Here is a 26,390-nt window from a genome sequence, read left to right as displayed (position 1 = left end):
TTGAAAATTGAAATTCAGTTAAATCGATATTATGAGTTCAACCAAATCAAACCAGAACCAAACTAAATCAGAACCATATCGAACTGATATTATAAATTAAACCAAATCAAACCAAACTGAAAAATTCAATTATTTTGGTCGAAAACCATATTTAACCGATGTTTTATTAGTTCGGTCGGTTCGTTTTTTTTGAAAAGTTCGGTCGGTTTGGTTGGTTTAGAAAAAGTTCGGTCAGTTCGGTTTTCGATTTAATCGGTTCGATCTAAACCGATTGCTCACCTCGGGCGCGATGCTCGTCAAGGTGCCTGGATTGAATTCGGACGCCCAATTACATTTTTTTATTTTTTAAAAATTATCATTTACTCAAATATAAATCTCAAATATATTATTATACCTCGTAAATGCCTAAAATTTTATCATTTTTATTTTTAAGTTAGACAGTATAGCTCAATTGGGAAGTTAAATTCTAGAGGTAAAATTTTAAATTTTTTTAAGAGCATTATAACCTATTAGAGAAGCCTGAATCTAGAGGTAAAGAGTAAAACAAAAATTAAAAAAACACTATATTACCCAGCTGCTTGGATTCAATCCATATTGAGATTCAGACTCTTAGATTTAAACCAGCACCCCGAGCGAGCACAACTGCACACTAAGTAGGCTCGTAGGATATTAGTTATATATATATATATTATTATTATTATTATTAATACTATTACAATTGGAGCTAATTAAGTTAGTTTAGGAACAAATTCTATTAATAAATTGATAAATAAGAAAGATATAAAAATATATAATGATATAAAAATTATTGGAATTTTCTTGATTTATCAGAATTTTTTAGATTTATTTAGCGAAGCTAGCATTAGCAATATTTCATTGCTTCATTTTAGTTAGGGTTCGTGAAGGTACGTTGGGTCATCCTAAACGTCTCCGTAGTCCGTCCCCGTGGTTAACATATTGAAATTTGAAAAGAGGAGGAGGAATTGATTGAGATAATTAAGCTAAGTTCCATTAATTTCCCCAAATCTAAAACTTCCGCCGCCTCTCGCTCTCCTTCTCCCTCTCATCTTCGAAGCACTGCCTCGGCCACCCGGCTCCTCATCTTCGAAGCCCTGCCTCGGCCACTCGACGCCGTCGTCGGCGCCGCGCCAACCACCTCCAGCCTTTCCCGTTCCGGACTGTGGGATACGGTCGGCTGAGGTGGGCCGTCGCCGGCGCCACAGCTCCGGCCACTCGAGCAGCCGACGCCGGTGCCGCAATTCTCTCCTCCGGCCGTGTTTGTTGCGGCCGAGAGCCGTCGCGCGCCCCACGACTGTGCCATGAGCAACGGCTGTAGCTGTCGCTGTTGACGCTATTGTTGTGGTCACCAGCAGCTCGACCGACTACGCCACAGCCGGCGGAAACGCCGCCGAAGAAGAAGGAGAAGAGAGATAACAGTAAGTTAACTTGGAGTTTTTAATTATTGGTTAATTAATGAATTAATGATTGATTAAATTAGTTGATGTAGGTTTGGTTGATTAATTAGATAGTTGAACAAGTTTATCTAGATAATTAATCAATATTATTTGTTTAATACTTAGTTAATAATAGATTTAATCAATTAATTGGTAAATTGATTAGATGACATAGTATTAATTGTTGGTTATTTGATTACTTAATTAGGGTTCTGATTAATTAATTAAGATTGATTAATTAATCAATTAATAGTTGGATTAAAATTTATTAATTAATAGAATGATAAATTTATTATATATTTAATCGGTCGAGTAAATTGAAAGGTTGATTAATAGATTCTTAACCGATCAATTAAGAGGTTAAACAATTACTAGAAAAGGGAATAAATGATTAACTTATGCTGATCAATTGGAATTACTAGGATTATTCTAGTACTTAGTTTGCTTTGTATCCTGAACTCGTAGGATTCGAGATCGAAGTAGACCCTGACTTAAAGATGGTTAGGACATTCTATGTTTAGAGGTGGGCAGTTCTTCCTTGACCTCTGTAGTTTCTTTGACCATACTGTATGAGTACTGTTATTTATATTGATTGTATAGTAGTTATTTTTATTTTGATATCTACTCTAATATTATTTCTCAAACTTGACCTTTGATTGCTTCACCTTACTTGAATCTATTTGATATCTACATAGTCTTATTGTTATTCATGCATGATATTTTTTATATACATGATGTTATCGGACCATAGCGTAGCTAGTGGAGTTTTACTCTTGGATGTGATTGTTTATTATTTATGGTACTTGTTACATTGTTTTTGTACCTTGCCCACGAGACACGTCTTGGTAGCGTGGTTCGCCCGCAGTCAGTAGTTTGTTTGTGTACCTTGACTGCCCAAGAGACAGGTTGTGGTAGCGTGGTTTGCCTGCAGTCAGTAGCACATCGTACAAGACATGTCATGGTAGTGTGGTTTACATGCAGTCAATAGCTTTATATAGGTACCTTGAGTTCTCATGCGACAGGCAGTGATGGCGTGGTTCGCCTGTCAGCCTATGTGGTTTGGGTTGACCCATTTACAGTTTAATGATTTCATGTTGAGTCATACACATCAAGTTAGTAGATGGTAATGTTGTTATCGCTTGAGACTACTCCCTTTGACTTTATTGCACTTTAGTATTATGCACTATCCGTCTTTTGCCCGCTGAGTAATTTGTACTTACTACCCATTGTTTTCCTTTGATTTCTAGGTTAGGAGGTAGAGGATGTGTCGTGGTCCTGGCTGTTGGTCCCACTCGATATTGTTGACTGGATTTGCTTCGAATTGATTTGATGTTTCTTTTCCATTGTTGGTTGGATTTCTATTCTCGTATCAAATATTGGAGTTTTGTTAAAATATTATGTTTACCTTTTGTAGTTTCAATACGTGCACATGATCATGCATACATGCATTAGCATATTAGGCATTTATAGACCTTCATGTTGCATTGATGGAGTTTTTTTGGTTCAATATCAATTGTTTCTTATATTATCACTAGAGGGTACTGTCCGGTTTGGCGGACAAGTATACCCTTGGGGCGTGACACGTGGTATTCCTAAGTAATAATCGGTTAGTTTTCATTGTTTGTTGTTCTGCCTTTTCATATGCTCGTTTTTAAAAATTAATTTGTATAATTTCTAAACAAAATAATCGAGGCATTGTTTGTCAATATGTTATCACCAATTGGATTGGTAGACCTTGAGGTCAATCCAGGACTTGATCAACCAATGTGGGGTTTGGAAATGTTGCTTGTTCCTTGTCACCTGGTGGCTGTTTTCTTCAAAGTTACTAATGCCTGCCTTTTCAATTACTGTGAAGGGTGTAAAAGTTCAATCTTCTCTACAGCCGCTCACATCTGTCACCATCACTATTGCCATCACAAAGATGAAATGGGATCCTGTGAAGGGTTCTGCCATCAACCCTACCCACTCGTGAGTCTCACCACCTCGCTTATTCTTCCTCATCTTCTTTCTCTTGTTCTGCCTGGGTCAGGGTTCTTTTCCTCTTTTGATTTTTTTCTTCTTATTGTAGGGATTACATTCAGCTTGAGCCACCATGCAGCAAGAGCTCTCTTGTGGTTGCTTCAGTTGATCCTGATCAACAATGGACGATGGATGATTTTGTAGCAGGGCTCCAAGCATTAGAGCTGAAGCTTGGATTTTCATCTTCTAAGATACCATCACCTCTAAAGCAGCTTGAAAGGTACTCATTGTTGAGGCAATAATCAAACTTGGGTCAATAAGGTACATTATAATCTGATGCATTACTTTCTTTGATTTAGAGTATTACTGCAAGAAAGTGAAATGCACATGTTGGATAAGACGAGGTGTGAAAGTGACCAGGTAGCTGGGTGGAGGATGACTTGTCCTGATTTTGATTCAAGGTACCTTTTGTAGTTTTCTTGTTTAGTTTTACTCGTGCAAGATTTTATTTTCTGCATTATTACTGATTTTTTGATACAAAAGGAACATGATCATTTCCTCACAGTACTAACATTGGTATTGCTTTGACAAAAGGCTTCAGTAGAGATGTGGAATCAAAAAAATGTCTCAATTGTTGCCTTTTTGGGTGCTCCAAATGGAAAATGCTTGTGGATTCATGACTATCTTCTGGATGAAAGTAGGAGAAATTGTCTTCAAATTGTAATCATTAGACTACTTTGAACCTTGGAGTAAACATCCCACATAACACAGATTGCTTCTACTACAATAACAATTAACAACAAACCAAGAGTTCCAACAAACTACTAGCTACTAATTATTAAATTTCTTATCCTCATTTCCCTTCAAATGTGATTGAGTTGATTATTAAGATGAGCATGAGAAGAATCTTACTTCACCATTGTGATTGCTTTCACATGGTAGGAGAAGAATCTTTAGAATTCTGACCACTTGGAAAACAAAAGATATTTTCTCAACATGTACAGTGCCTCGGTATTTTTTGCCTTGGGGTAACCAATATCAATTTATATTAACTTTGCATTCACAATTATAGCATCTCTATGTGGCAACATATATGTTGCTATGAATATAAAAGTCTTGCAAGTTTAAATCGTGGCTTTCTCCGTTTATATGTTATTGCTGCAGTGATGTTTAGATTAGTAAATGACAATCTTCAATACGGGGAACCTGGGCTCAGTCTTGTTCAGGTTAAGGACGTTTTATTGTTATTTCTTTCTAATTTTCATAACTATACTCATTTTTGCAAGTTTCTTTTTTCTTGAATCTAAATCTCTATAAAAGTGAAAGGGTATTAAATCAGGAAAAGCCTTTTTCTCCAAGAACACAGAATGGAGAAGCACCTATGTTTTTAGCACTTTTTGAGAATAATTGTTATCTCCTGGATTTTGTGAATCATTTATTCTCCATATGATGTCTTTTCCATATTTCTACTCGTTGATTGTTGCTGAAAAAAATTGAAGGAATAGGAGGAATTAAAGATGTCTAAATTGAGGCTTGGCTTCGTCAAAGATTCTATTCCAGCAGCAATAAGATTAAATTGTCTGAAAGCATTTTCCAAATGGGAAAAGTGCATATGATAGAATCATTTTTTATAATTGGAAAGCTGTGCTTGATCCAAGAGATTTAGTTGATTTTATGACCAAGAAAAAAAAACATTCAGTTGATTTACCTTTCACTGTTTTCTTCGGAATTTGCATCTAGTGGGTTTGCATAACGTTAAGCTGTAGGCCTGTGCAAGAAAATTGGGTAAAATGCTATCAAACATGGGAACATCTCAACATTCTCACTCAATGAAGTTGGAATTTAATTAAATAGTAAATGCAATTTATTAATGCATCTATTCAAGGATATTTTCTTTGTTTTGCAGTTGGCTTAGTTTGTCTAATGTCTTTCTATCATGACTAAAAACATCCAATAAATGTTTAAGAGTTAATCTAACGGTTGAATTACTATATTTGGATTTGTCTCTTCTTTTCCAACTTCTTTCACTTTGCCTTCTTCATCAATTTGATACGAGTATGAGAGTTGCCTGTGTTCGCCTGTTCTTCTTACTAGCAGATCCTCAATCCTTTCTCAATTCTTTTCTTTTCCTCTTTGTCTTCCTTGTTAGTTCCTCCTGGTCTCTTCTTCTCCTCTTCTTCCAACTATTCCAGCCGAGCTCTATGTATACTCTTCTTCTTTCGTTTCCTACTTGTTCTCCTTCTTCAAATTCTTTTTTTCCCCTTTCTTCTTGTCCATATAGTTTCACCCTTGTCCACAAATTGAATCTTTTATTTATGCTACCCAAATCTTGTTTGGGTTCATGTTCTTGGTTAAAACTTCATCATTTATCTCAGTCTACTTATGAATTTTCTCTCAGCTTCCACCTTCCTTTCTCTCTACCTTCAGTACATGTGATGCTATGCCTCAGACTTGCCCAAATATTCATTTGGAAGTTCTTCACCTCATTTGCACGGCCATCAAACTCATTCCAAAAGCAATTTCACTCCGCTTCATCATTATAATGGCAACTGGAAATTATGCTCTTCTTTTTTTGTAGTGGAATGTTTTTTTCTCCACTGCTTTTCAAGTTGCATTAGTCTTAAGGGTAAGAATATCATTATAATTTTAGGCATTTCTTGAAAATGTTGATGCAATATTGTGCTTCAAATAAAATTCCGGTCAGACGAAAGCTGATAAAGTAGGCTGATTAATAATACACAGATTGACCACATTTCATTTGAATTATTTATGTTACCTATATACATTAAGACTTACAGTGCAATAATGCTTTGTTGATTATCTTCCAGTCTTTGCTACTTCACACTTTTGCATGCAGTTTGCCAATCTACTGTAGGAGCATTCACTAAAATTCTTTCTTTATCTTAGTGACTTTGAAGGATCTGTCGATGATTTGTCATTTGAAACAACTAAATCTTATGCCATGGACAAACAAAACCTTGAAAAAAGCATCTTTTTGGAGCTTGAACGGCAGAGTCAGCTAAGACTTAAGGTTTGATCAGTTCATAACTTGCATCTACAACTTTTAGCTTTCTATCTTGATTCTTGACAACTGAACTAATCACATGAAGCTCACATCTTCATTATTAAACTCACCAAGTGTGTGTTTTATGTCATTCCTATTTTCCAGAATTCAAATAATAAATTATTTAGAATATAGTTAACCAAACTTCTGGAGAAGTTCTCTTTATATAAGGATTCTTATGTGTCTTCATGAGTTGCCATGCCTTTAGCCATGCTTCCTAGTATATGCAATTACATTGCGTCTCTTGTATTGTGCTTATACAGAAAACCAGCTACTATATGTTATATGTACAAAGAATTTAACTTATCCAAACTTTATTCAATTTGGCATGATGAGTTGCACTAATCCAAACTTTATCCAGTTTGGCATGCTATTGTCACATATACGCTAATGGAATGAAGCTCCAACAATTTGTAGCGTAGATAGCTTACATGTTGCTTCTAGGCTTCAAAAGTGATTTCCCATTATTTCCCTTCCCAAAGTTTGCTGTTCTAACATATCACATTCTGTAACTGTGAATGATGACATCACAAAATCCCCAAGATCAATTGCTGCCCTCAAGGTGTTCTTTGAGGAAATTGTTTCTGTTAAAAGTGCTGAATTGTTGCATTGTTTTGTGTCAGAATATGCTATTAGGATGCTTTTTAATGTCGCGAAGTGATAGTTAATCCTTGTAGCAGGTGATCATGTAAGAGGTCATAAATTACCAAAAACCTACATCTCATGGGACCAAGTACTCAAACAATAGAAATCCTATAGAAAAGTGTTTTCTAGTGTATATTCATGCAGTAAAAGTGTGAATAAACTCTTTGTCAAATGAATATCCTTCTCTCTCTCTATATTTTTTTGGGTTAAATGGCATTTTGGCATCCCTCATCTATTCCACTTTTCAACTTAGAGCCACTTATCATGGTTTTAAAACAAGTTCAGGTGATGTGTGGTTGAGTTACTAAATAGTGTATATGTTCCATCTGAATCCACAATAAATTCAACTTAGTTGAACAGAATCATTGTCATCATAAAATATTTGTTGAGAATTTTATCAAATAAAAAATGTATTAAAAAAATGCACCCACTAGGCTACTAAATAATAAATAAAACTGCAAAGTGCATTTGGGCCACTATTTTTGAAGTTCATTAATAAAGACAACATCAAGTATCTAAACAACTTAAATTTGATGTGCATACTTGAGTATTTGGTAGGAAGCATAATTCTTGTTGAATTCATTGCAGGCATCATATTCCTCAGTCCTCACCCTCATTATTTGAATCAAGTTGTGATATTTTATTTTAAAATGTCGTATAGCTGTATAAGTTTAGTCCTTGACGTTTTTGTCCTAAATCTTTCTTCAAGCCTTATGCTAGTATGATCAATCATATTTTATTTCAATCCTTCGAAATAATTATTCCTCAATTATTATTATTTTTAGATAAAAGTCATTTTTCCTCCTACTATGTTAATTTTTTTAATTTCTATTAAGTCAGAGATAAACTAGATCAAATAACCATCTAGCTCATAATGAGATGATTCCAGTTCTTGAATCTGTCATGTTAGTCTTCTAATAAATGAATTGTCTAACAGTCTCCAGCCTTTTTATTCGCAGCAAGCTTTTTTTTGCTTTCTGATACATCATATACAACCTTTCTTTGCAAGGGGATAACCAGTAGGCATTGTAGTCCAGTAAATGTTGATATAGATCATATTTCTATTGTTTAATTATCATTTGATCCTGATGATTAAGATATTAGGAGGAACTTAGGTCCAAGTTAGCAGACTTGGTTGCATCTCAGAGAAGTGAAATCAACAGATCAGCTTCTGCCATGACCCAGATTTCAAAATATGTAGAAGTAAAACAGGAGATGGATAGAAAGCTCGACAGACAATATCAAAGAAAAATGTATAATTTCTTTCCATCTTTTTTTTTTTCCCGTTTTGATGCTAATTGATACTTTTTTATAAATTGGTATGGGTTAATAATTTGTAGTCAGTATCACACTTGTTGCATGTTTTTGCAGTCAAAACCATTTATTTTTTTTATAACGCCTGTTTTTACCTTCTACAATATGCACTCTTACAATGCATTCATCTTTTCTTATAAATGATATACAAGGTCCATAAATCCTGACAGGTTCTGGACCTAATTCTTAATATAGTTGGGCTGACTTCTTATTGAAATTCCATCAGTGCAAATTTCTATAGAATAATCTTATTGTATTAAACAAAACTACTCTTATCCTTCAGTACAGATCATAATTTTGTCAGGTTCTTGAAGTTATGAATTTGAATTCGGTTTTATTGTATGAATCTTTTCCTCTAGATAACACAAATCTTGTACCAATTTCTGTTAAATTTCTGCAAAAAGGAAATTTTTGTAGTTTAATAGCGCTGAACATTGATTCTCTTTTGTAAATTTCATGTCCTCCATTCATATACACACTTTAACATTTGGGAATAAAGAGCAAATTGCCTATTACATAGCAAGCCTTATATGAACCAGAGGAAGAAGGTTGCTATTGCGATATATACCTCACTTTGTGGTCTGCACAACACTCTTCTTTGATGATTGCCTTATAAATGGAAAACTGACGTTCTATTAACTTATTACTAGTGTTAATTTTCCTCAAGTAAGTGCTTATTTTACTATGTTAGCTATATGAATTATGATGCTTACATAGGATTTCATATCTAGCTCATTCTAATCTGGACCTGTCGCAAAATACCCTGTTGGATAAAGTTTATTTAAATTCAATCCAAATGACTATTAAGCAGGCTTAAATTTTTTTATATTTGTTTAGGTTGGATTTGAGTTATCTTAGATTTTAGAATCAATTCCAATTGGAAGTCTTGCTCATGTCTGATTATGATAACAGAAGTTTGCCCTGAAATCAAACAGTTGGCATGTTCAGTTTTAAATTAACACACTGATTTGTAGGGTACCTTGCCGAGCTTATTGTGTTGTTAGGTGGATTTTTGTTATCCCAGAGCCAAGAATAATCTCTGTTGCCTGTTTGTGTTATGTTTCCTTCCCTTGATTGGGTGGCAAATATGAAACTTCTAGAGCTCACTAATTTTTGTTTTCTTAACTATCGGGACTCCGAGTATGGGAATGCAGTCCTTAAACTTTTGGCCTCAGCTAATTAGTTCAATTTGTTTTAGTGCTGAAATGCTTGATAGTCACTTGTCTGCTGTTCAAAGGGATCACGAACAAAGATCCCTAATTGAAGAAAGGAGATTAAGGGATGATGCTGCTTTTGAAGAAGCCAAAAAAAGGGCCCTTATTGAAGAAAAACATCGCCGAGAAAAAGTTAAAGCAGAAGCTGAGGTTTGTTTTTTTTAAATGAAGTTTTAGTAGTTTAATTATTGTTTTGCAGATGCATTAGGTTTCTTTTGTTTTTCCAAAATAGTAAGATTTATTTTTGTGATCCTTTTCCTCACATCTTCCATCCAAGTACTCGGATCCCTAGTTCTCAAAATACTAAATTTTCTCAGTAACCACCTGACTACCTCCTCCCAAGGGGAGATCCCAGGGAGGATTTTTTTGGGGAGTGGTATTTTATCTCAAAATCTGGCTAACACCATAATCCACAATCAAATTCTTTGTTAAATATCACTATAACATTCATAAACGGGAAAACACAACACAATTTGTTTGGTGGTTAATTGGTATAGCCATTACAGATGGAATCATGCTAGTGCCAACTAAGGTTTAAAATCTCGACTCGTGTCGAAGTTTCGGTCTCAGATCGGAACGATACGGTTTCGGTATCGTATCATGCCGTGCCGACAAGATTTCGGTATTTTTTAATTTAAACTTGAAATAATTTTCTAATAATAATAATTCAACTATTTCAATTTAGAATGATCATAGGGGTAGAAGATTATAAGTGTTTTATTATGAATCATAAACTTAACAGACCTTTATCAAAATTTCTTAAATAAAGGGCATATAATATTTCCTAATAGTTTAGTAGAGACATTCTAAGATTAAAATATATGTTTTATATGTTCAGGAAATAATAATTTTAAAAGTGAAAAAAGTTAAACATCCTAATATTCATGAATCTAAATTTTAAATTGATTCTATATTTTTTCTATAATAAGTATATAAATTAATTAAAAAATACTATGTTAGGTATAATAATTGTATAAATTAACTATTTATTTATTTAAATTAGTTATTATTTTAAATAATATATATTTAAAATGATTAAAAAAATTAAAATATTAATTAAATAGTAAAACTGAAAAAATATAAAATAATTTAAAAATATCAGAATATTAATCTCATTTATTATAATTTTTATTTTTTAGAATTTTTAAATAAAATTTAAATTAGTAAAATTAATTTTCAGAATATTAATTAATAAAATTTATTTTTAAAAAAAATTTAGATATATTTATATTTTATTGAGATAATTTAATTAGGCTTTATAAAAGCCTCTTCGAAATATCACACTTATCTTAGGAAATGTTTGAATTAATTAAATCAAAATATTTAATTTTTAAAACCTAAATTTGAGAAATCGTTGCACGCTCCTCCGGCAGTGCCGGAGAGTCACGGGGGACGCCTCAGGCGCCACTGGAGGAGTCGCAGGACTCCTCCGGGGCCGTCAGAGGAGTTGCGTGACTCCTCTGCCGCCGTTGGAGGAGTCCCGCGAGGCCTCCACCGCCATTGGAGGAGTCCCGCGACTCCTCCGGTGCATATGGAGGAGTCCCGCGACTCCTCCAGCAGCGCCGGTTGCGATGGAATCGCGACAGGCCTTTTGTCGCGCGACGAGCATGCCTGATTGCCGCACGACGACGAGCGCGCGTGATTCCTCTGTCGCGTGCACGCGATGACATCCCACGAAATTGTAGCTATATTGGTTTCGATTTCGGTGCGCGGGCAGAAAGGTAAGTTTCACCCGTTCCGCCCAGCACGGAACGACATTTTCAACACTGGTGCCAACTGTGTTTATTTCCTGCTTGTATTCTTCTTTTGTAGAATTTCCATCCGCTGCAAAGGTAGGCAAAGTAGTTAAGCAACAATTGGTGCCAGCTAACAATGCCATAAGCACTCAAACTTCATGATGGTAGACTCGCTCATGACATTATTATTGCTGTACTTCAGTATTACATCTTCACAGTAAATTATGGCACATCTGTAGAACATAGTCTAACATCTAAAAGCTGTGGTGTGATAGCTAAGAATTTAGCATGTTTTTCTAAAGATATAAGGGCTTTGAATCTTAGATGTGGAATAATTGGCAGACTCAATTTTTATTCAGGCAAAACTGAAGGCTGCAAAACTGGCTGAAGAAGCAGAAAGGACAACTATGGAGGCTGCACAAAGAGCAGCCAAAGAATCTGCTGAAACAGAAACTGTCAGTATTAGGGAAGCTGCTGCTTCTGAAGATGCAAGAAAGAAATCTACGGACGATGATAATACAAATACAAAGGATACAACTTCACTTCCAAAAATGCCAAAAGAGCCACTGCTGACAGATGGTAACTTATTTCTTTGATAAATTATGCCTGATGAATTTATTAGTTTGCAGTTCACTGTGTGAAATCTTTGCAACTCTTAAGAAAATGGTACATTTGGTATCTAAGAGATGGTTGCTAAGATGACAATATCTGTGACAAGAGTATCCTCTCAAACTGTTGTTAACCTTGTTAGGCAAATTTGATCAGTAGCTAAGACATGAAGCAGAAGCTCCTACCGATGTTATGTTCTTGATTCTTTTCTTGCTAGATAGAATCTGTCTTACATTTATTATTAGCTATATGCCTACATTGGACCATTGTGGTGGTTTCTTTCACTTTTTGTTGTTAAATTAGTGAGGATGTATCTTGGATTAGAACAGTGTAATTTTACCCAATTTATTTTTTGAATTAAACATAATTTATCTTTACTTTTCATTGAAATGAGAATATTGTTTGGAAATGGATATATGCTGTATCAGTTTGTAATTTTGTGATAACTGATCTTGCTTTGCCATAAAAAACCAATATTATTGCTGCTGGTGATGTTAACTGATCTTGCAAAAATGATAATGCTATAATGTTAGATTGCTGTTTCATTTACCTATTGTATTAGACTATTAGTTTTGAACAATTTTCTGTATTTGGTGAATGTCTGAACTAATTTCATTGGAAGTTTGTTGTCACATGATCAAATTATGATGGCAGGGATCAAGGTTTTGGCAACTGATGCTGCACTGAAAGCAGAAATCAAAAGACTAAAAATTTATAATGAAGTGATTGAGAACCCTAATCTTCCTTCTCAGAAGGTATCCTATAACTATCTATTAAATTAACAATGGTTCAACAATGTGATGTGATGCTTTAGTTTTATTCTACTTTACTGCTTGACTTGGTTTCACATTTTGAAAGTCTATGATCACATGCACTTTCTGTCTTCACAGAAATATATGATATAATGGATATCTTGTGTTTATTCTTATGGTAGGAACTTGATAGACGTGGGAGGCAGATCTCTAAAATCCTAAAGCAATTAACTGGAACTGTAGAGAATGTCAGGTAAAGGAAACCTCTGGTTTATTGAGCTGTTTTTTTTCCCTCTTGCATTGCATTTTCTTCAGTTAACTACATTACTGGTAGCTGCTTTACGCGTGGGTCGTTCGTATTCTACAATTTTAAAAGAAAATTTTAGGAGTTTTGTTCTGGTAAGCTGGAAGCATTTGGAGTATAGCATGGAAGGATCTAGACATAATCACTAAATATTTTGGTTCTTTACAAAACCTTACATAATAAGCTGTAGGGTTGAAAATAAACCTTGAATAGTGCTAATAAGTATAGAATCTGTAGGGTTGAAAAATAAACCATGAATAGTGCTAATAAGTATGGAATCTGATTGATCGTCTAGAGTTAAAGGACAAAATCAATAATAATTTTTATTCAGAAGTGTGCATATGAAATGTCACTAATTCCTTTGAAAATGCTTTTGGATTGATACATCAGGCAGGAAGCTGAGGACACTGATTATAAAACCAAAAATAAAAAGGCTTTGTGAATTTGAATTGCTATTTTGAAGGGATTGGTAAGACAACATAGGAATGCTCAAAGAATCTGAAGAATAAAATATGAAATACTTGACAATTTTAAATTATATTTTTCTTTGGTATTAGTAAATTACACAAGTAGAGTTATTAACTAAGAATATATTGCTAGTATGTATGCATGCATATATTGAGCAGCTGTTTCTTTGTTCTTCTATTGGTGTACGTAATATATTTTATTGGTTTATCTGTTAGACTGACCGTGTAGGCTTTTTCTTATGGTGAGCTTGCTTACATATGATAAGGTATTGGTGGATCACCCACTGTCGGTGGGTAAATAAATGTTCTCCCTTCAATCTCATCACTGTTTCTTGACATTGGAACTGTCTAGCTCTTAGTTCCTATTCCTTTTGAGTCTCTCTCAACACTAAAGCATCCTATTTCCTAATCCTTTTTTTATCTACTTGGTATGGCAAATTGTTTTAGTGGCTTGTCCTGACATGACTTGCAGGTGAGCCAGACTTGAACATGCCACATTTAGCTCATCTTGTTAAATAAAAATTTGACATGTTTAATTTGCTAGTGGTCTGACGGCCTTCCTAACCTATTTAATTCTGGGTTGTTATTTGACATGAGCCAACCTGATTATTTAATTTTATTATAATATAAACATTAACTTGCAACTCATGTAAATTTAACATTTTAATTTATAAAATTAGATATAATATATATCAAATTATTGTGTACAAGCATTAGAGATTGTAGGAACATTCATTTTTAAATCCAACAAATAAAGTCATTATCATCAACAACAGCAAGTTGCGCTTGTCCCCACTATTTGAAGTTGGCTACATGAATCTTGTCCCTTATATATATACCAAGGATTTGAATTATAATAATAGTTAATGAGTCACATACATCAAACCGCATAATGTATACCATTTATATGCAAGATATAAATAGGTTGACATGTCCAAACCATTCTATGATTGTACATGATGTGAACCTTTAAGTTAGTCTGTCTTTGTGACCCCAATGTACATGGTGATATTATGTTATGGAGACGTGTAAGCCAGGACCATATTTTGATTTTCAAGTGTGCCTTTTGAGATTCATTTGTTGATTCAGGTAAGAAAGTCAAATGGTTATCAAAATAAAGATTTGACATAAACTGCCTGAAGTGGTTTAACATAGTTTTTGATGATTGATAAAGAAGTCAAAATGCACCTTGGTTTATCCATGCACTCTGGGCTTGTCTGAACTCTCCTGGAGCTTCTTGATTTGGGCCATATGGTTTGTGACTTTTGGTGTTCTGCAGGATGGCTATAAGCCAGTGACTTAAGCAGTTGGGATGATAGATCTTAGTGGCAGTTGTTTGCTTGAGCTGGTATGCCATAAGTATTTCATTTGGCCAATTTTTAGGGATTTAGAGGGTGGACCCACGGGAGCTTCTTGTCGGCATATTCCTGCTTGCAACACTTACATGAAAGTATAAAAATAGCAGCATTCCTTGACAGTGTTAGTTGATAATCCCATGAAAGTTTGGGATAATTGTATATTTGTATCTAATTTGATACTGTAAAGTTGGGCTTATTAATGTTGTACTTGAAAGAGAGGTTGGAATCAAAGTGGAAATGCTATATCATATGGAAATGGAATGCATTTTTCTTAAATTCTTATACATATGGATCATCAGAATTACTGAGCAACCTTAAAGTTGACTCACGATATTCATTTTTCATTTAGGCTTGACCCAGTTATAACATGGTTTGGATGCTTCTTGCTGTTGCAAGCTCCCCTTAGACTCCATGAACTTCAGTGTCTTCATTTTCAATCATGGATACCCCATACCTGTATATTTTCCATTTTAAAAACTTTTATGACCACTGTATTATACTTCATCACTCTACATTCTCCCATCGTGCTACTATTGTTGGAGCCCTAGTGTGTTACATAAATTGGTTGTTAGCATCTATCTTATTCGGTTGCCTTCATTTCATTTTCCTATCTAACCTTATGTCTCAATATAACTTTTGTTTTTATTGTGCACAGAACAAAAAAAGATGCACTTGTTAACATTCTCTCGACGGATATTCCAGGCTGTCCCAGCTCCATTTCTGCAACTATGTTTGCAAAACAGGTGCACCCATGGTTCTGGTTAGCCTTTTCATTGGCACTCGCACTTTTTATAGTAAATCCCTCTTGGGAGCTAGTCTTCAAGTTGTGCGTAATTACCAATAATTAGACCTTATAATCACTGCTCAAATTTGGTACAAGTCATCCCTTCAATTGTTTTATTGACTGCCCAAATGGATACAGCTCACACACATACATTATTCACCTGCCATACACATACGTAAGTTGGATTGGTTGAATGTCGTCACCTCTCCCAAGTGCAACTGCTATAATATTTCCACATCAATGCTTGTTACCCACAACAAAGTTAAGCTGCTTCACCTCAACATATGTTGATAACCATAACTTCTGCTGTTGTCAACAAGGTCCACAAACCCTTAATAATGATCGCTCATTCATTGTAGTCATTGTGCATAAATGTTTTCATACATTTAGTTATCGTGTTGCAGACACCATTCTTGCCTCATGATAAATTTCGATATTCTTCTTTTTCATCAGAAGAGAGGATTGAAAAGGAAGATGACAAGAAATCCAATGTTCAATTCCCTAAGAACTAAAAGGAGAAAGAAGATACACTTCTCACTCATTGGAAGGGATGACTAAAGAAAGATAATGAAGAAACTATAATGAACCAAACTGGTGATGTAATTGTTCCTTACACTTGGAAATGACAACCTAGTAAAGTTGTTGACAACTCATTTGTATTGAGTTTTCCTTTGTGGAGAAAGAATGATGCAAATTAAGAAGAATTTAGTTATTTAAAATTTTAGAGTTTGTAAAACTTTATATTGATAGATCCTGAGGAAAACAAGTTAATTTAGGTAGTTTTTTTTTTACTTTAGCAATTGTCTTTTCTAGAGAATAGGAGAATTATTTCTAGTTTGATAGACTTCTTTTAGTTATAAATATTTCTTTCCTGAAATATTTCCAGTTTTGTATGGTTTGAATCTTTGAAATGGACACTAATCTTTCCATGTCAATTATCTTTCAGTTTAATAATGTGTATTTTCACCTCTCTGGTCTCTGCATGAGATTATTGTTTCTTAGTTCTGCCTCAGGGTGATTGAGGTCTTTTGGTGATTAAATCTTTAACATTGTGTCTGATCCTACTGATTGGAATTAAAAATCATACTTCTAGGCTTCTGGCATTATGTTTGTCTTGTCATTTTAACAATGTTAAATTTTAGGTGATTGCATGGTGCGAAGACTCAACTGGAACTTTTGACAGCACTGTTTTTGCATGTGGGCGTGTCATTCTTTTAGTTACATCAAAGGTTGGTACACGACTTTCCTTTTCATGTGCTAGTTGCTAGTGTGATTATATTCTCTATATTCATTGATGCCCCAGAGTGCATGCCTCTGTACTATTATACTTTTTTTGCTGAACAATAAAATCAGTTTCATTCAACTTTATATTCATTTTCATGTAGAGTATGAAATTTACACCATCAAATTATATGAGTTGGGTTTTTGCCTAAATGTTTGTAATTAGTTTCACTAAAGAATAGTATCTGACCATGTAAACCGCCGTATGAACCATTGTAGTTTTTTGTAGCTAGCTTTTACTAGTTTTGGTTAACTGATACTGGTTTAATCTAATACATTTTTTATTAATTCCCTTCATTAAAATTCGTTCCTGTTTTTATCTTTAATCTATTTGGTCTGATGTTTCTCCCAGATTCCAGATGTGATGGATTTTCTGGTGGCTGAGTTTCATAAAGTTTGCATCTATACCGTTCCAAAATATTTGCAACCATCAGATGTAAGTTTGTTATTTCCTTCTGAACAATTGATTGTGCACTCTATGAATCTTGTTTGCCTTGTTTTTCTAGTTTAGACAATAGATAACTCCTTGGTATTGTTTTAATCTTCATTAGAAATTTTTCAATGGGGTATGTATGATGCACTCTTAGTACTTAAAAGCCTTGCCTTTTATCATAATATTTATAAATTGTGTGCCCACATTTATTTATTGTACTGCAATCTGGAGAGTGGACCCTGATACCTACAAGTTTTTTCAGTTCATTTGAAGTGCAGTTTAGACTCTTTTTGATACAACACTTTTTGAAAGGATGTAGCTTTTTCCGGACTATATAGAAACCCCATTGTTTTAATATTTTGTTTTTTGTGAAATTTATTATTCATTGCGGCACAGTGAAGTTCATTAAAACAAGATGAGCTATTGATGGTTGTGAGATGTGCCACATATCGAATTATTTTTATAGCGTGTGCAAATTGTACTAGATGCAGTCTTTATGATCTTGCTTGGAAAATGTATCTCCTTTTCATTTGCTCAACTTTTTCACTTAATTCCAGCAAGCATCACAGAACGATGACTACTGGAAGATGATTGGTTACCATGAAAAAGATGGAAAAATTGAAAGCTCCGAGAGTTACCTGAACCGTGTCCAATCTTATATGAAGCTTTATGCTGCCATAATTCAGGTTTACATTCATCTCTTAATCTGGCTGCTGTTTGTATGTTTATTTGATGTACATGTTCTGAAATCCACAATAACTTTTAACCGTAGAGAGAGGTAATAACAACTCAATGCCTGCTAAATTAGTTCTGATTGCTGATATATATATATATATATATATATATATATATATATATATATATATACTTTTTTCTTACATGCTTAATGCTTCTCACCCATTAAAATAACTGTATCAAGATGCTGTCTTTCCCGATTCACATAGATACAATGCATCTCATGTTAATTGAAACATCTTTTATTCTGAAGACACAGATTGAGGGTATCAGAAATCCTCATGGCTTAGGGAAAGGATGGTCGTGGCTTGCGAGGTTTCTGAATGCCTTGCCCGCAAACAAATCCACAGCTTATGCTTTGGAAGCTTTCTTGAAGGTTAGTAGACTTCATATTAACTTCTATTTATGCGTATTACCATAACTTCACGGGCTAATAAATCAGCCTATGGTAGCAGATGGCAGGCTTTGCTTTGTACAGGAAATACAAATATCAATTCAAGAAGATGCTTGATGTTATTTCTCGAAGCTATTTGCCTGCGGTCAGACTCAAGGAAAAAGGAGATAGGAAGATTGTTGAAGTCGTCAAAAAACTAGAACAATATTTAGAACATGAAATGTTTAGAAAGGAACCTGATGGATGGCGTCTCCATGATGGCTTGTTGTCAAAGGAGTTGGTGTAACGTTGAACTGTTTTGTATCAGTCATTTAACATTTCATTGTAACAGCCCAATTTCATTCTAGTATATTTATTTTAATTATGAGAAGGCCACATGACTTCTTTATGAACTACTTGTTAGGCACAAAAAGCTAATTCAGATATTAACCTAATTAATTAGAAACATTCTAAGTTCTTGTTGGAATAAATTTTAAATGATGGTTGAGCTGGTAGGAGTGATCAATGTAATGGTTTTATCTTGGACAGACTCATGCTTTGCATTGTGTGGGCACCAATTTTATAAATTTTAATTAAATATTAGTATTAGATTAGTAAGTATATTGTAATATAATAATATCATGTATTACATTTATTATTAACTAAAAATATGATCAATTATTTGCAGTTTGTATAATTAATTGTTTATTATTTTTAAATAATAAAGCTTGTTCATAATTCATCCATTTTTCTGTTTCCAGACAGGCCATTCGAAATAAATCAAAACAATTTTTTTTTTAAAAAAGAAGAAACATGCCGAACAAAAGGTATCTTGATAATCTGTCAAAGGGACCATTGCACATGGTGCAGGCACTTGATAAGCATTTTTGGCTTTCCAATTACAACCATTAAAGTAAGCAGAATGGGGGACATTTCTATAATGCTCATCTCTGCCACTTTATTAATCTGTCTTCCAAGAAAAAAATCAGAAAAATGCAGGAGAAAACCAGCATCAAATTCCAACCAAACAGTATGTTACAAATCAGTGTTTAAAGGTCAGTTGAACAGAAGAATAATGCATGAAATAATGGATTCCAACTGAAATGAATCTCCAGAATTAATGTCACTCATTTTGATCCTACAAAAATGAGGCTTCAGATCACATACAATCTCCATGCTTAGTTACAATAGACTGAACTCATTCAGTCAACACCGAAATCTCCGAGTGTTTCTGGACGGTGCTTGCTTTTCTGCAACAACTCACCAAATGCAAATGCCGCCCCGAATTCTCGCTTAGCCACGCTGCTGTCTTTTGCAGTTTCCCGGAAGGAGGAAGCTGAATTTCTCGGCATTTCGAATTAGATAACCGGGAAGATCAATGGCAGAGTATGAACTAGGAATTGGGCCCAATTTGGCAATCATCTTCTGGAACGTATACTCCTCAGGAAGCATGTCAAAAAGATCTGCTCCGTGGCATATGACATCTTGAATTCTTGCAGGATTCAAGTAATATGCGAATCTAATGCGATCAACATGGCTGTATGCCTTCATTTTGAAGGTGAATTCACTAATGTGCCGGAAGCAGAAGCTGCAGTGCCATCCTGAATCAGCTAACAAGTCGTCTGATTGCCGGAAATGGGCATATCTGGTCTTCCCGGATTTGTAACGATGAATTGAAGCTCTCCAACTGTCGTCGTCGAGGTGGAACTCGAAAGAGTAAAGGTAGTTACGGAGCTGGAGATGAAGCTTCTCAGGGATCTCATTGCACCACCTGAGTAGGTTGATCGTATGACCACTAGGAATCTCGTCGACATCAGACATGATGAGAAGGTCGTCATCACTGATGCCGGCGATCCTGATGAGCTGATCCAATGCAACTCTCTGGTAAGACTCTTCCACAAAAGGATTTTCTCCTTTCACAAATCGGCCGCTGACGGTTCCATAGGTCAACCGCGACTCTGCGAACTTGAAGCGGCGTCGATTCTTTGCGAAAACAAGGGGCTTCATCAGGCCGGTGAACGTCGAATTGGACTCGAGGAGAATGAACTCCGACACGTAGGGGCTGAGCTCGTTCCACCGGATTTCAAGGATGTCGAGTTCGTTACTGAACAAGACAGCATCGAAGACACGCCTCGGCATTTCCCGGACGCCCCAACCGTGGAGCTTGCAGAGGCTCTCCATGGAGGCATTCTCGTGGTGGTAATGGGGCATCATCTTGAAGGGTTTCGGAGGGGCCTCCCAAAGCGGGCGGAGGAAGTAGGTGATCTTTTGGCCATGGGCGTAGATGATGAACAAGAGAATGGGAACACCGACGAAGAGAAGCAACAATGCCTTGAGATCAAAGCCCCGGAGGGCGCACCGGAGCCGCGACATGCTCAGAGCTGCTTTCGAAGCCTGCAACAAAGCAAACAAATTGTAGAGTCGATGAGAATGCTATGAACAATTAGGAACTCAATCAATAAAAAAGCCACACAGATCCCTAATTTTGTGAAATTGGTCGGCGGCACGCATTCAAGAAGCCCAAGCAACATACAAGTAAGCTTTTTCGATCTAGAATACGTATCGCAGGAGATCCAATGACCTAAATTGCGAGAGAGAAGGAAAGGAAAGAAAAAAAAATCCAATTTTGAAAAAGGAGAAGAGGAGGTTTAGATCTGCGAAACCTAGATATCAGGAAAGAGTATTACCCCGCCGCAGACGCTCCCGCAAATATCATCCGTCTTCTTGGAGCAATAAGGACAGCCGACCTCCGGCATACTGAAGAAAGCACAGTTCAGCAAGGAGAGCAAATTTCCCCCCCGGAAAGATCCGCCTTTTCGCCTCCTCCAAGATGTTTCTTGAATAGATTGGACCACGCAGCTGCTTATAGAGTGCCGATCAGTTCGATCGCCGGCAGCACCTCCCTCCTCTCCGCGCAGGATATTCCTTTTCTTCTCTCTCTCTCTCTAATAATATTAACTCCAGTGAGCAACACCACAAACCACTAATTATAGCCGTTTGGAAGGTGGGCGACTGGGCATGTTCTCCTCTCTCTCCCCACGCCGCTTAGTCTTCTCCCAAAGCGAAAAAAAACTCCCTTTTTTTTACCTGTTACCAAGCCAGCAAAGGTCCAAGAACGCACCCGCAAGGCATTCGCGGAAATAACCGCAGGAACTCGTGCAAAAATCGGACGCGAAAGAACCGGCGTTTGGAGGTCGAATTAAGGCGGCGGAGAAGATGATCGCCAGGGCAGAGGAGGAGGAGGAACCGCTCGTGACTTCTCGCTCCGAGTTCGATCGTGTCGTCGAAGCGTCGTCGCAGCGGAGCACGCCGCATTTATGGGCCGACGCAGTCGCCACTTGACTGCGTCGAGTCTTTGCCTGCATCGAAGAGATCAAAGCGTTTCATCCGTCAATACACTTGGAACTTCTCTATAGCCCTTGACGCATTAAAAGCCGGCAAATAAATTTAGTAAATAGTATTTATTTGTTTATTTTTATTTTTATTATTATTTAAAAAAAAGATAAGTCAAGCAGTCAAGCTGTTATTTTTATTTTAATAGATATTTTAAAATGTTATCTTAGAATCTTTTGGGTATCATTCTCCTTAGAATTCTTACGCCCACTAAATGAGGACTTACATAGTTGACCAAATCCATGGACTAATCCGCCAAACAAAATGATAAAGAAATGACAAAATGAAATTCCGGAAAAACACTTTAATAAATTCCAAAGGTTTGAGAAAATTAAGAGCCACGGGGCAATGACATAGAATTTTGGAGTCCGATTACTAATTTACATATTTATATTTTAAAGTCGACTTCAAATTTTTTATTATTATTAATTCATGTATTTGAAGGATAATCTTGGTGCAACGATAAAATTATTATCATGTGATCAAAAAATCACAAGTTCAAATTCTAGAAATAATCTCTTGTAAAAAATAAAATAAAACTGCGTATAATGGATCCTTCCTCGAAATCTCGTATGACGAGAATTTCGTACACAGGATTATTCTTTATTAATTCATGTATTTGAGTTTAGATCAAATTAGTTCGGCAATGGAGGACCTATCCTACTGAATAGGAATGTGGTTAAAATTTAAAATTATTTAAGATTAATGGCAACTTCTTGGCTGATTATCTAGGCATGATTAATAAAGAATGACGGTTTGTGTTGAATTGAAAAAAAAAATTATAAAAAATATGGGGTTTTCGCCCCTATTATTAGATTGATCAAGTAAATTTGAGAAGCACGGATATGTCAAACTCTTAGGATATTCACAAATATTCAGAGTAAGATGTGAAGTCTGGAAATTTTTTTTTCTACTATCGCATTCTACTTCATCTTGGTCTAAGTCAATGAGTTTTCTTGGCACGATTTAATGGTTAGGACATAGTTGAGATAAATATCTTCATCAATTACTATTCTAAGTCTACTAGTCATTCGTAATTTATCTCTTCCTTGAAGGAGCTGAGGCGCCAACTTGGTCTAAGTCAACGAGCATTATTATTTTGCTTGATTGATTAGAATTCTGCATCTAAAGTATGTTGCTATATTACATCGAGTATTCGATATGTCCAAGCATGCCTCCTCTCATACCTTATTACTTACATTAATAGCTAGTAGTTATCTGTAACTTATCTTCTCCTTGAAGGTGTTGAGGCGCCAACTTGGTCTAAGTCAACGAGCATTATTATTTTGCTTGATTGATTAGAATCCTACATCGAAAGTATGTTGCTGTATTACATCGAGTATTCGGAGTGTTCAAGCATGCCTCTTCTCATACCTTATCACCTGCACTAATAGTTAGTAGTTATTCATGATTTACTTTCTCCGTATTAATCTAGGGATGAATTAACGAGGATGTTAAGATGAACGAATCACCTTCTACATGTATTACGTCGACCATTTCTTCCGGCACCAAACTTTATCTCCTTGCTTGACCAATCTACCGTTGACTTTTACAGCCCACAGACTTGGAATTTTCCAACATGGATACAGGAATCATGAACTGAGAACCTAAACTTTGAAGTTGACAATTACAAAATTATTGAACGCAAAGAAGCATATTAATTATACGAACATGGGGGCATTGCTCATTTCAGTTTAGCTAATGATTGGGAATCATATGTATGAGAAAGTCTGATTGCTTTCGATGTCAATCACAACAATTTATCGATCCCGTAAATTAACAAATGGAATCAATGAGTTTGATTGAGTTCATCACAAGAAACTGACTTGTCAGACTCTTTCCATCTCGACTAGCTCCAAGATCTCCCTTGACCTTTTTGTGACTTCGTCACATACATACTTTGTGATTCTCCCCTGAAACTTGGTGTTCTTTACCCACTCGAGGCCGATAAACCGAAGTCCCCATTGCTGAAGGACTCGTTCTCACTCTTGTCAGAATAGACGAATCGATCTAGTTGGTCGTTTTCTGTCTTGTGTTGCTGTTCATCACAGGTTTTTGATCTCCACAGTGCCATGATTGTCCTGAAAACCAAGAACATATTGGTTAAGCATTACAAGGACAGCATTGATTTCTAAATGCAAACCTGCTTGCTCTGTCGAACGATTTGTATGATTGGAACTGAAACTTTAACCTCCCTTCATCGTCGATCGATTTAGCACCATGCCGAGCATCGAGTCCTCGACCATTCCTCAAGATGATCAGAAGTGCCGAGGTGCCAACCGCCATCAAAGAGGGAGGAACCACTTGAATGCACTCGATGTCTTCCCAAAGAAAGAAGAATTTGGTTTTATAACCAAATAGATTGGAGTAAAATCCGAAAATCCTGGCAGATAGAAAATTTTTCCCCTGCGCGATGAACAAACGATGAGATGAGTAATTAATGGAAGGTTCGACGTTTTAATCAGCATCGACAAAAACCGAAACCTGCAATGGCAACTTCCTCTTCAAACAGCATGAGAATTCATGGATGAGAAATTCCTCCGATGGCAGCCCAAATAGCTTCTGAAATGTCGAGTTCTTGTGTGATGATGGAGGGTTCATCTACAAATCGTGCAAGAAGAGATGATCAAAATAATTAATCTCACTCTGTTCTGCATATACGATTAAAGCTTACTTTCTTTCCAACTTCCTTTTCCATCTTTTGTAAATACTCGCGAATGATCTCGTCTCCTCCAGTATTTTCCACGAATATTCTCAAATGCAATTTGCTCTGAGAAGATCGAGCGAGTTTTCCTTCGAGTGGAATCCAACAATCAGCGAGCTCAGCAGAAGAATATTGTTTCAGAAACTTGATTTCTGCATGCCCAATGGGGATTTCTTGATCAAAAGGACTGTCGAAGCTAAACACTCTGACGTCAAGTACAGATGGTGGTTCTTGCATCGCACTGAACTCGAGTATCTCTGCACAATTCTTGAATGAGTATGAGTTGCAATTATTACAGATCGAATGGTGGATCGAAGAACATCGAGCTAACCATTCCATTTAGGGTTTTCTGTTTGAAGCTGAACTGAGCTCGTCCTACTTCTACCATTACAGGTAAACACCACATAAGGATCTGGATATCCAGGAGATGCTGATGGTAATCTACATCCTTCGATCAAGGCTATTGTGAGCTGCCATCCATCACCCTGCTCTTCGAGTCCATGATCATTCCCTGCAAAATATATATATAAAGATGTTCTATGAAGAAAATCAGGACGAGGGATAATTAACCTCTCTTTAATCTTGCTCGTATGAAGTGTGAAATCATCTTCAAAACTCTCTCCAATTGAAGAGCAAGAACTCCACCAGTGATCATCTCACAGAATGTGTCGGGCAGGTCTAAGCCATCGAACTCTAAGTTTGATAGGAGAATGTGGCAGAGCATATACGAACCTAATAAAACTGTGGAAAATACTGTAAAATTACAGAAGTAGTTCAAGAACAGTTTGCAGTCTGATTGATTGCTCGACTGTAGCGGTTCTAACAACTGATCCGATGAGCTGAGCGGCTTGATGAACTGTGATAGTGTCTCAGAAAAGCTCTCGTAGCTCTCCTTGAATCCTTGTCGAGCAGTCCCCTCGATAACGCTCTTCATGACTGTGTTTCTATGAAAATTAATGTCCCATGAAACAACAAGACGCGAGCTTTTTTCGCCCAAAGATGACTCCGGACCAGGCGTGATCTTGTATAGCAAAAGGACTTGAAAACAATCACCATATGGAACATCTGGAGTGGTGACCCGATTTAGGATTGCAAAGTTCTTCCCATCCGCCAGGAGATACACCTGTTCCTCTATCACATCGACTGCTTTAACCAACTTGGCGGCGGCTTTTGTGTAGGTAACGCACCTTGAGAAACACGGATCGTCGTTGGGTTTCCATCGCCATGAGCTCTCTTCGTAGTCCGTAGTTCCCTGATGCTGTGCTAGCTCTGTTCTGAATTGTGAATTAGGCTCGTGTAGCAGAGAATTAAGATCCTTGGGTTCTGTTGCATAGGTCTGGTCGAGAAGAACACCTCCTTGAAGATTTTTTGGAAGGGCAGTTCGATGCCTTGCTTCCATGGTTTTCATAGCATCCTCAAATGTGGCATCGAGGTGGTTCGAATCTGTAGAACTCTCGACGCCAGAAAGTGTCTCGGAAGATTCCAAATGGTCGTGAAATCTGTCTCCATTATTGTTTGGAGGTGTTTCGGCATGATGAGTATCAGGGACGATTTCCATAGGCAGGGCATGTGTTTCTTCTGGTGAGTACTGAGAAGAATTACTCATAGCAGAGTGATCGTAGTGTGTTTTTCCTGAAAATTTCTCAAAACTATGGAAAGTTGCAGCTTTGGAAAGGAAGAAAAGCCTAAAAAAAAACAATTTTTTTTTGCATGGGCGGAGAGACATATACCAGTGACTTTAACCTCGGATTGCGCTAGCTTATTCCGGCGATGTCGCCTCCTCGCTGTGCAGGACGTGAACCCGGACGCGG

General features: G+C 36.3%; 3 protein-coding genes across 5 annotated transcripts; 1 reads left to right on the top strand and 2 right to left on the bottom strand.

Annotated features, from left to right (window-relative positions):
* The first annotated feature begins 878 nt into the window (after nt 1-878).
* LOC122017232 (protein GLE1-like) lies at nt 879-18,873 on the top strand. 3 transcript variants are annotated; one of them, XM_042574810.1, is made up of 16 exons: nt 879-1,436; nt 3,310-3,422; nt 3,523-3,693; nt 3,773-3,874; nt 6,321-6,444; nt 8,227-8,375; nt 9,674-9,800; nt 11,746-11,965; nt 12,650-12,750; nt 12,930-13,000; nt 15,532-15,619; nt 16,803-16,889; nt 17,294-17,377; nt 17,932-18,060; nt 18,363-18,485; nt 18,565-18,873. In XM_042574810.1, exons 2-16 carry the CDS (start codon nt 3,376-3,378, stop codon nt 18,787-18,789), a joined length of 1,848 nt encoding a protein of 615 aa, XP_042430744.1. In that variant the 5' UTR covers nt 879-1,436; nt 3,310-3,375; the 3' UTR covers nt 18,790-18,873. The 3 variants fall into 3 exon arrangements, with proteins under 3 accessions (XP_042430744.1, XP_042430738.1, XP_042430731.1); XM_042574804.1 differs by having other exon boundaries at nt 9,635-9,800; nt 18,369-18,485; XM_042574797.1 differs by having other exon boundaries at nt 9,635-9,800.
* A 603-nt stretch (nt 18,874-19,476) lies between these two features.
* On the bottom strand, nt 19,477-21,901 carry LOC122017225 (beta-1,4-mannosyl-glycoprotein 4-beta-N-acetylglucosaminyltransferase-like). The gene is made up of 2 exons (XM_042574785.1): nt 21,170-21,901; nt 19,477-20,876 (listed from the first exon to the last, which is right to left on the bottom strand). Exons 1-2 carry the CDS (start codon nt 21,236-21,238, stop codon nt 19,776-19,778), a joined length of 1,170 nt encoding a protein of 389 aa, XP_042430719.1. The 5' UTR covers nt 21,239-21,901; the 3' UTR covers nt 19,477-19,775.
* LOC121996338 (C2 and GRAM domain-containing protein At1g03370-like) lies at nt 21,566-26,185 on the bottom strand. Its single transcript, XM_042550275.1, has 8 exons — nt 25,150-26,185; nt 24,911-25,090; nt 24,550-24,836; nt 24,360-24,476; nt 24,019-24,281; nt 23,810-23,956; nt 23,440-23,482; nt 21,566-21,841 (listed from the first exon to the last, which is right to left on the bottom strand). The coding sequence occupies exons 1-8, from the start codon at nt 26,183-26,185 to the stop codon at nt 21,566-21,568; spliced, it is 2,349 nt and encodes a 782-aa protein (XP_042406209.1).
* Nucleotides 26,186-26,390: the final 205 nt, after the last annotated feature.

Source organism: Zingiber officinale, chromosome 1A (assembly GCF_018446385.1).
Source record: "Zingiber officinale cultivar Zhangliang chromosome 1A, Zo_v1.1, whole genome shotgun sequence".
Lineage (NCBI taxonomy): Eukaryota > Viridiplantae > Streptophyta > Magnoliopsida > Zingiberales > Zingiberaceae > Zingiber > Zingiber officinale.
The sequence above is the reverse complement of the archived record's forward strand: the minus strand, read 5'-3'. Positions and strand labels throughout refer to the sequence as shown.

What these genes read in the sequence shown, in the direction of transcription:
- LOC122017232 (XM_042574797.1), top strand. Translation starts at nt 3,376, where the DNA reads ATGAAATGGGATCCTGTGAAGGGTTCTGCCATCAACCCTACCCACTC. An exon ending in AGAGTCAGCTAAGACTTAAG is followed by an intron (nt 6,445 to 8,226) that starts GTTTGATCAGTT and finishes TTAAGATATTAG; the next exon opens with GAGGAACTTAGGTCCAAGTT. An exon ending in AGACAATATCAAAGAAAAAT is followed by an intron (nt 8,376 to 9,634) that starts GTATAATTTCTT and finishes AATTTGTTTTAG; the next exon opens with TGCTGAAATGCTTGATAGTC.
- LOC122017225 (XM_042574785.1), bottom strand. Translation starts at nt 21,238, where the DNA reads ATGCCGGAGGTCGGCTGTCCTTATTGCTCCAAGAAGACGGATGATATT. An exon ending in GCGGGAGCGTCTGCGGCGGG is followed by an intron (nt 20,877 to 21,169) that starts GTAATACTCTTT and finishes GCTTTGTTGCAG; the next exon opens with GCTTCGAAAGCAGCTCTGAG.
- LOC121996338 (XM_042550275.1), bottom strand. Translation starts at nt 26,185, where the DNA reads ATGAGTAATTCTTCTCAGTACTCACCAGAAGAAACACATGCCCTGCCT. An exon ending in AGAGGAAGTTGCCATTGCAG is followed by an intron (nt 24,282 to 24,359) that starts GTTTCGGTTTTT and finishes TTCATCGCGCAG; the next exon opens with GGGAAAAATTTTCTATCTGC. An exon ending in TCGTTCGACAGAGCAAGCAG is followed by an intron (nt 23,957 to 24,018) that starts GTTTGCATTTAG and finishes CTTGGTTTTCAG; the next exon opens with GACAATCATGGCACTGTGGA.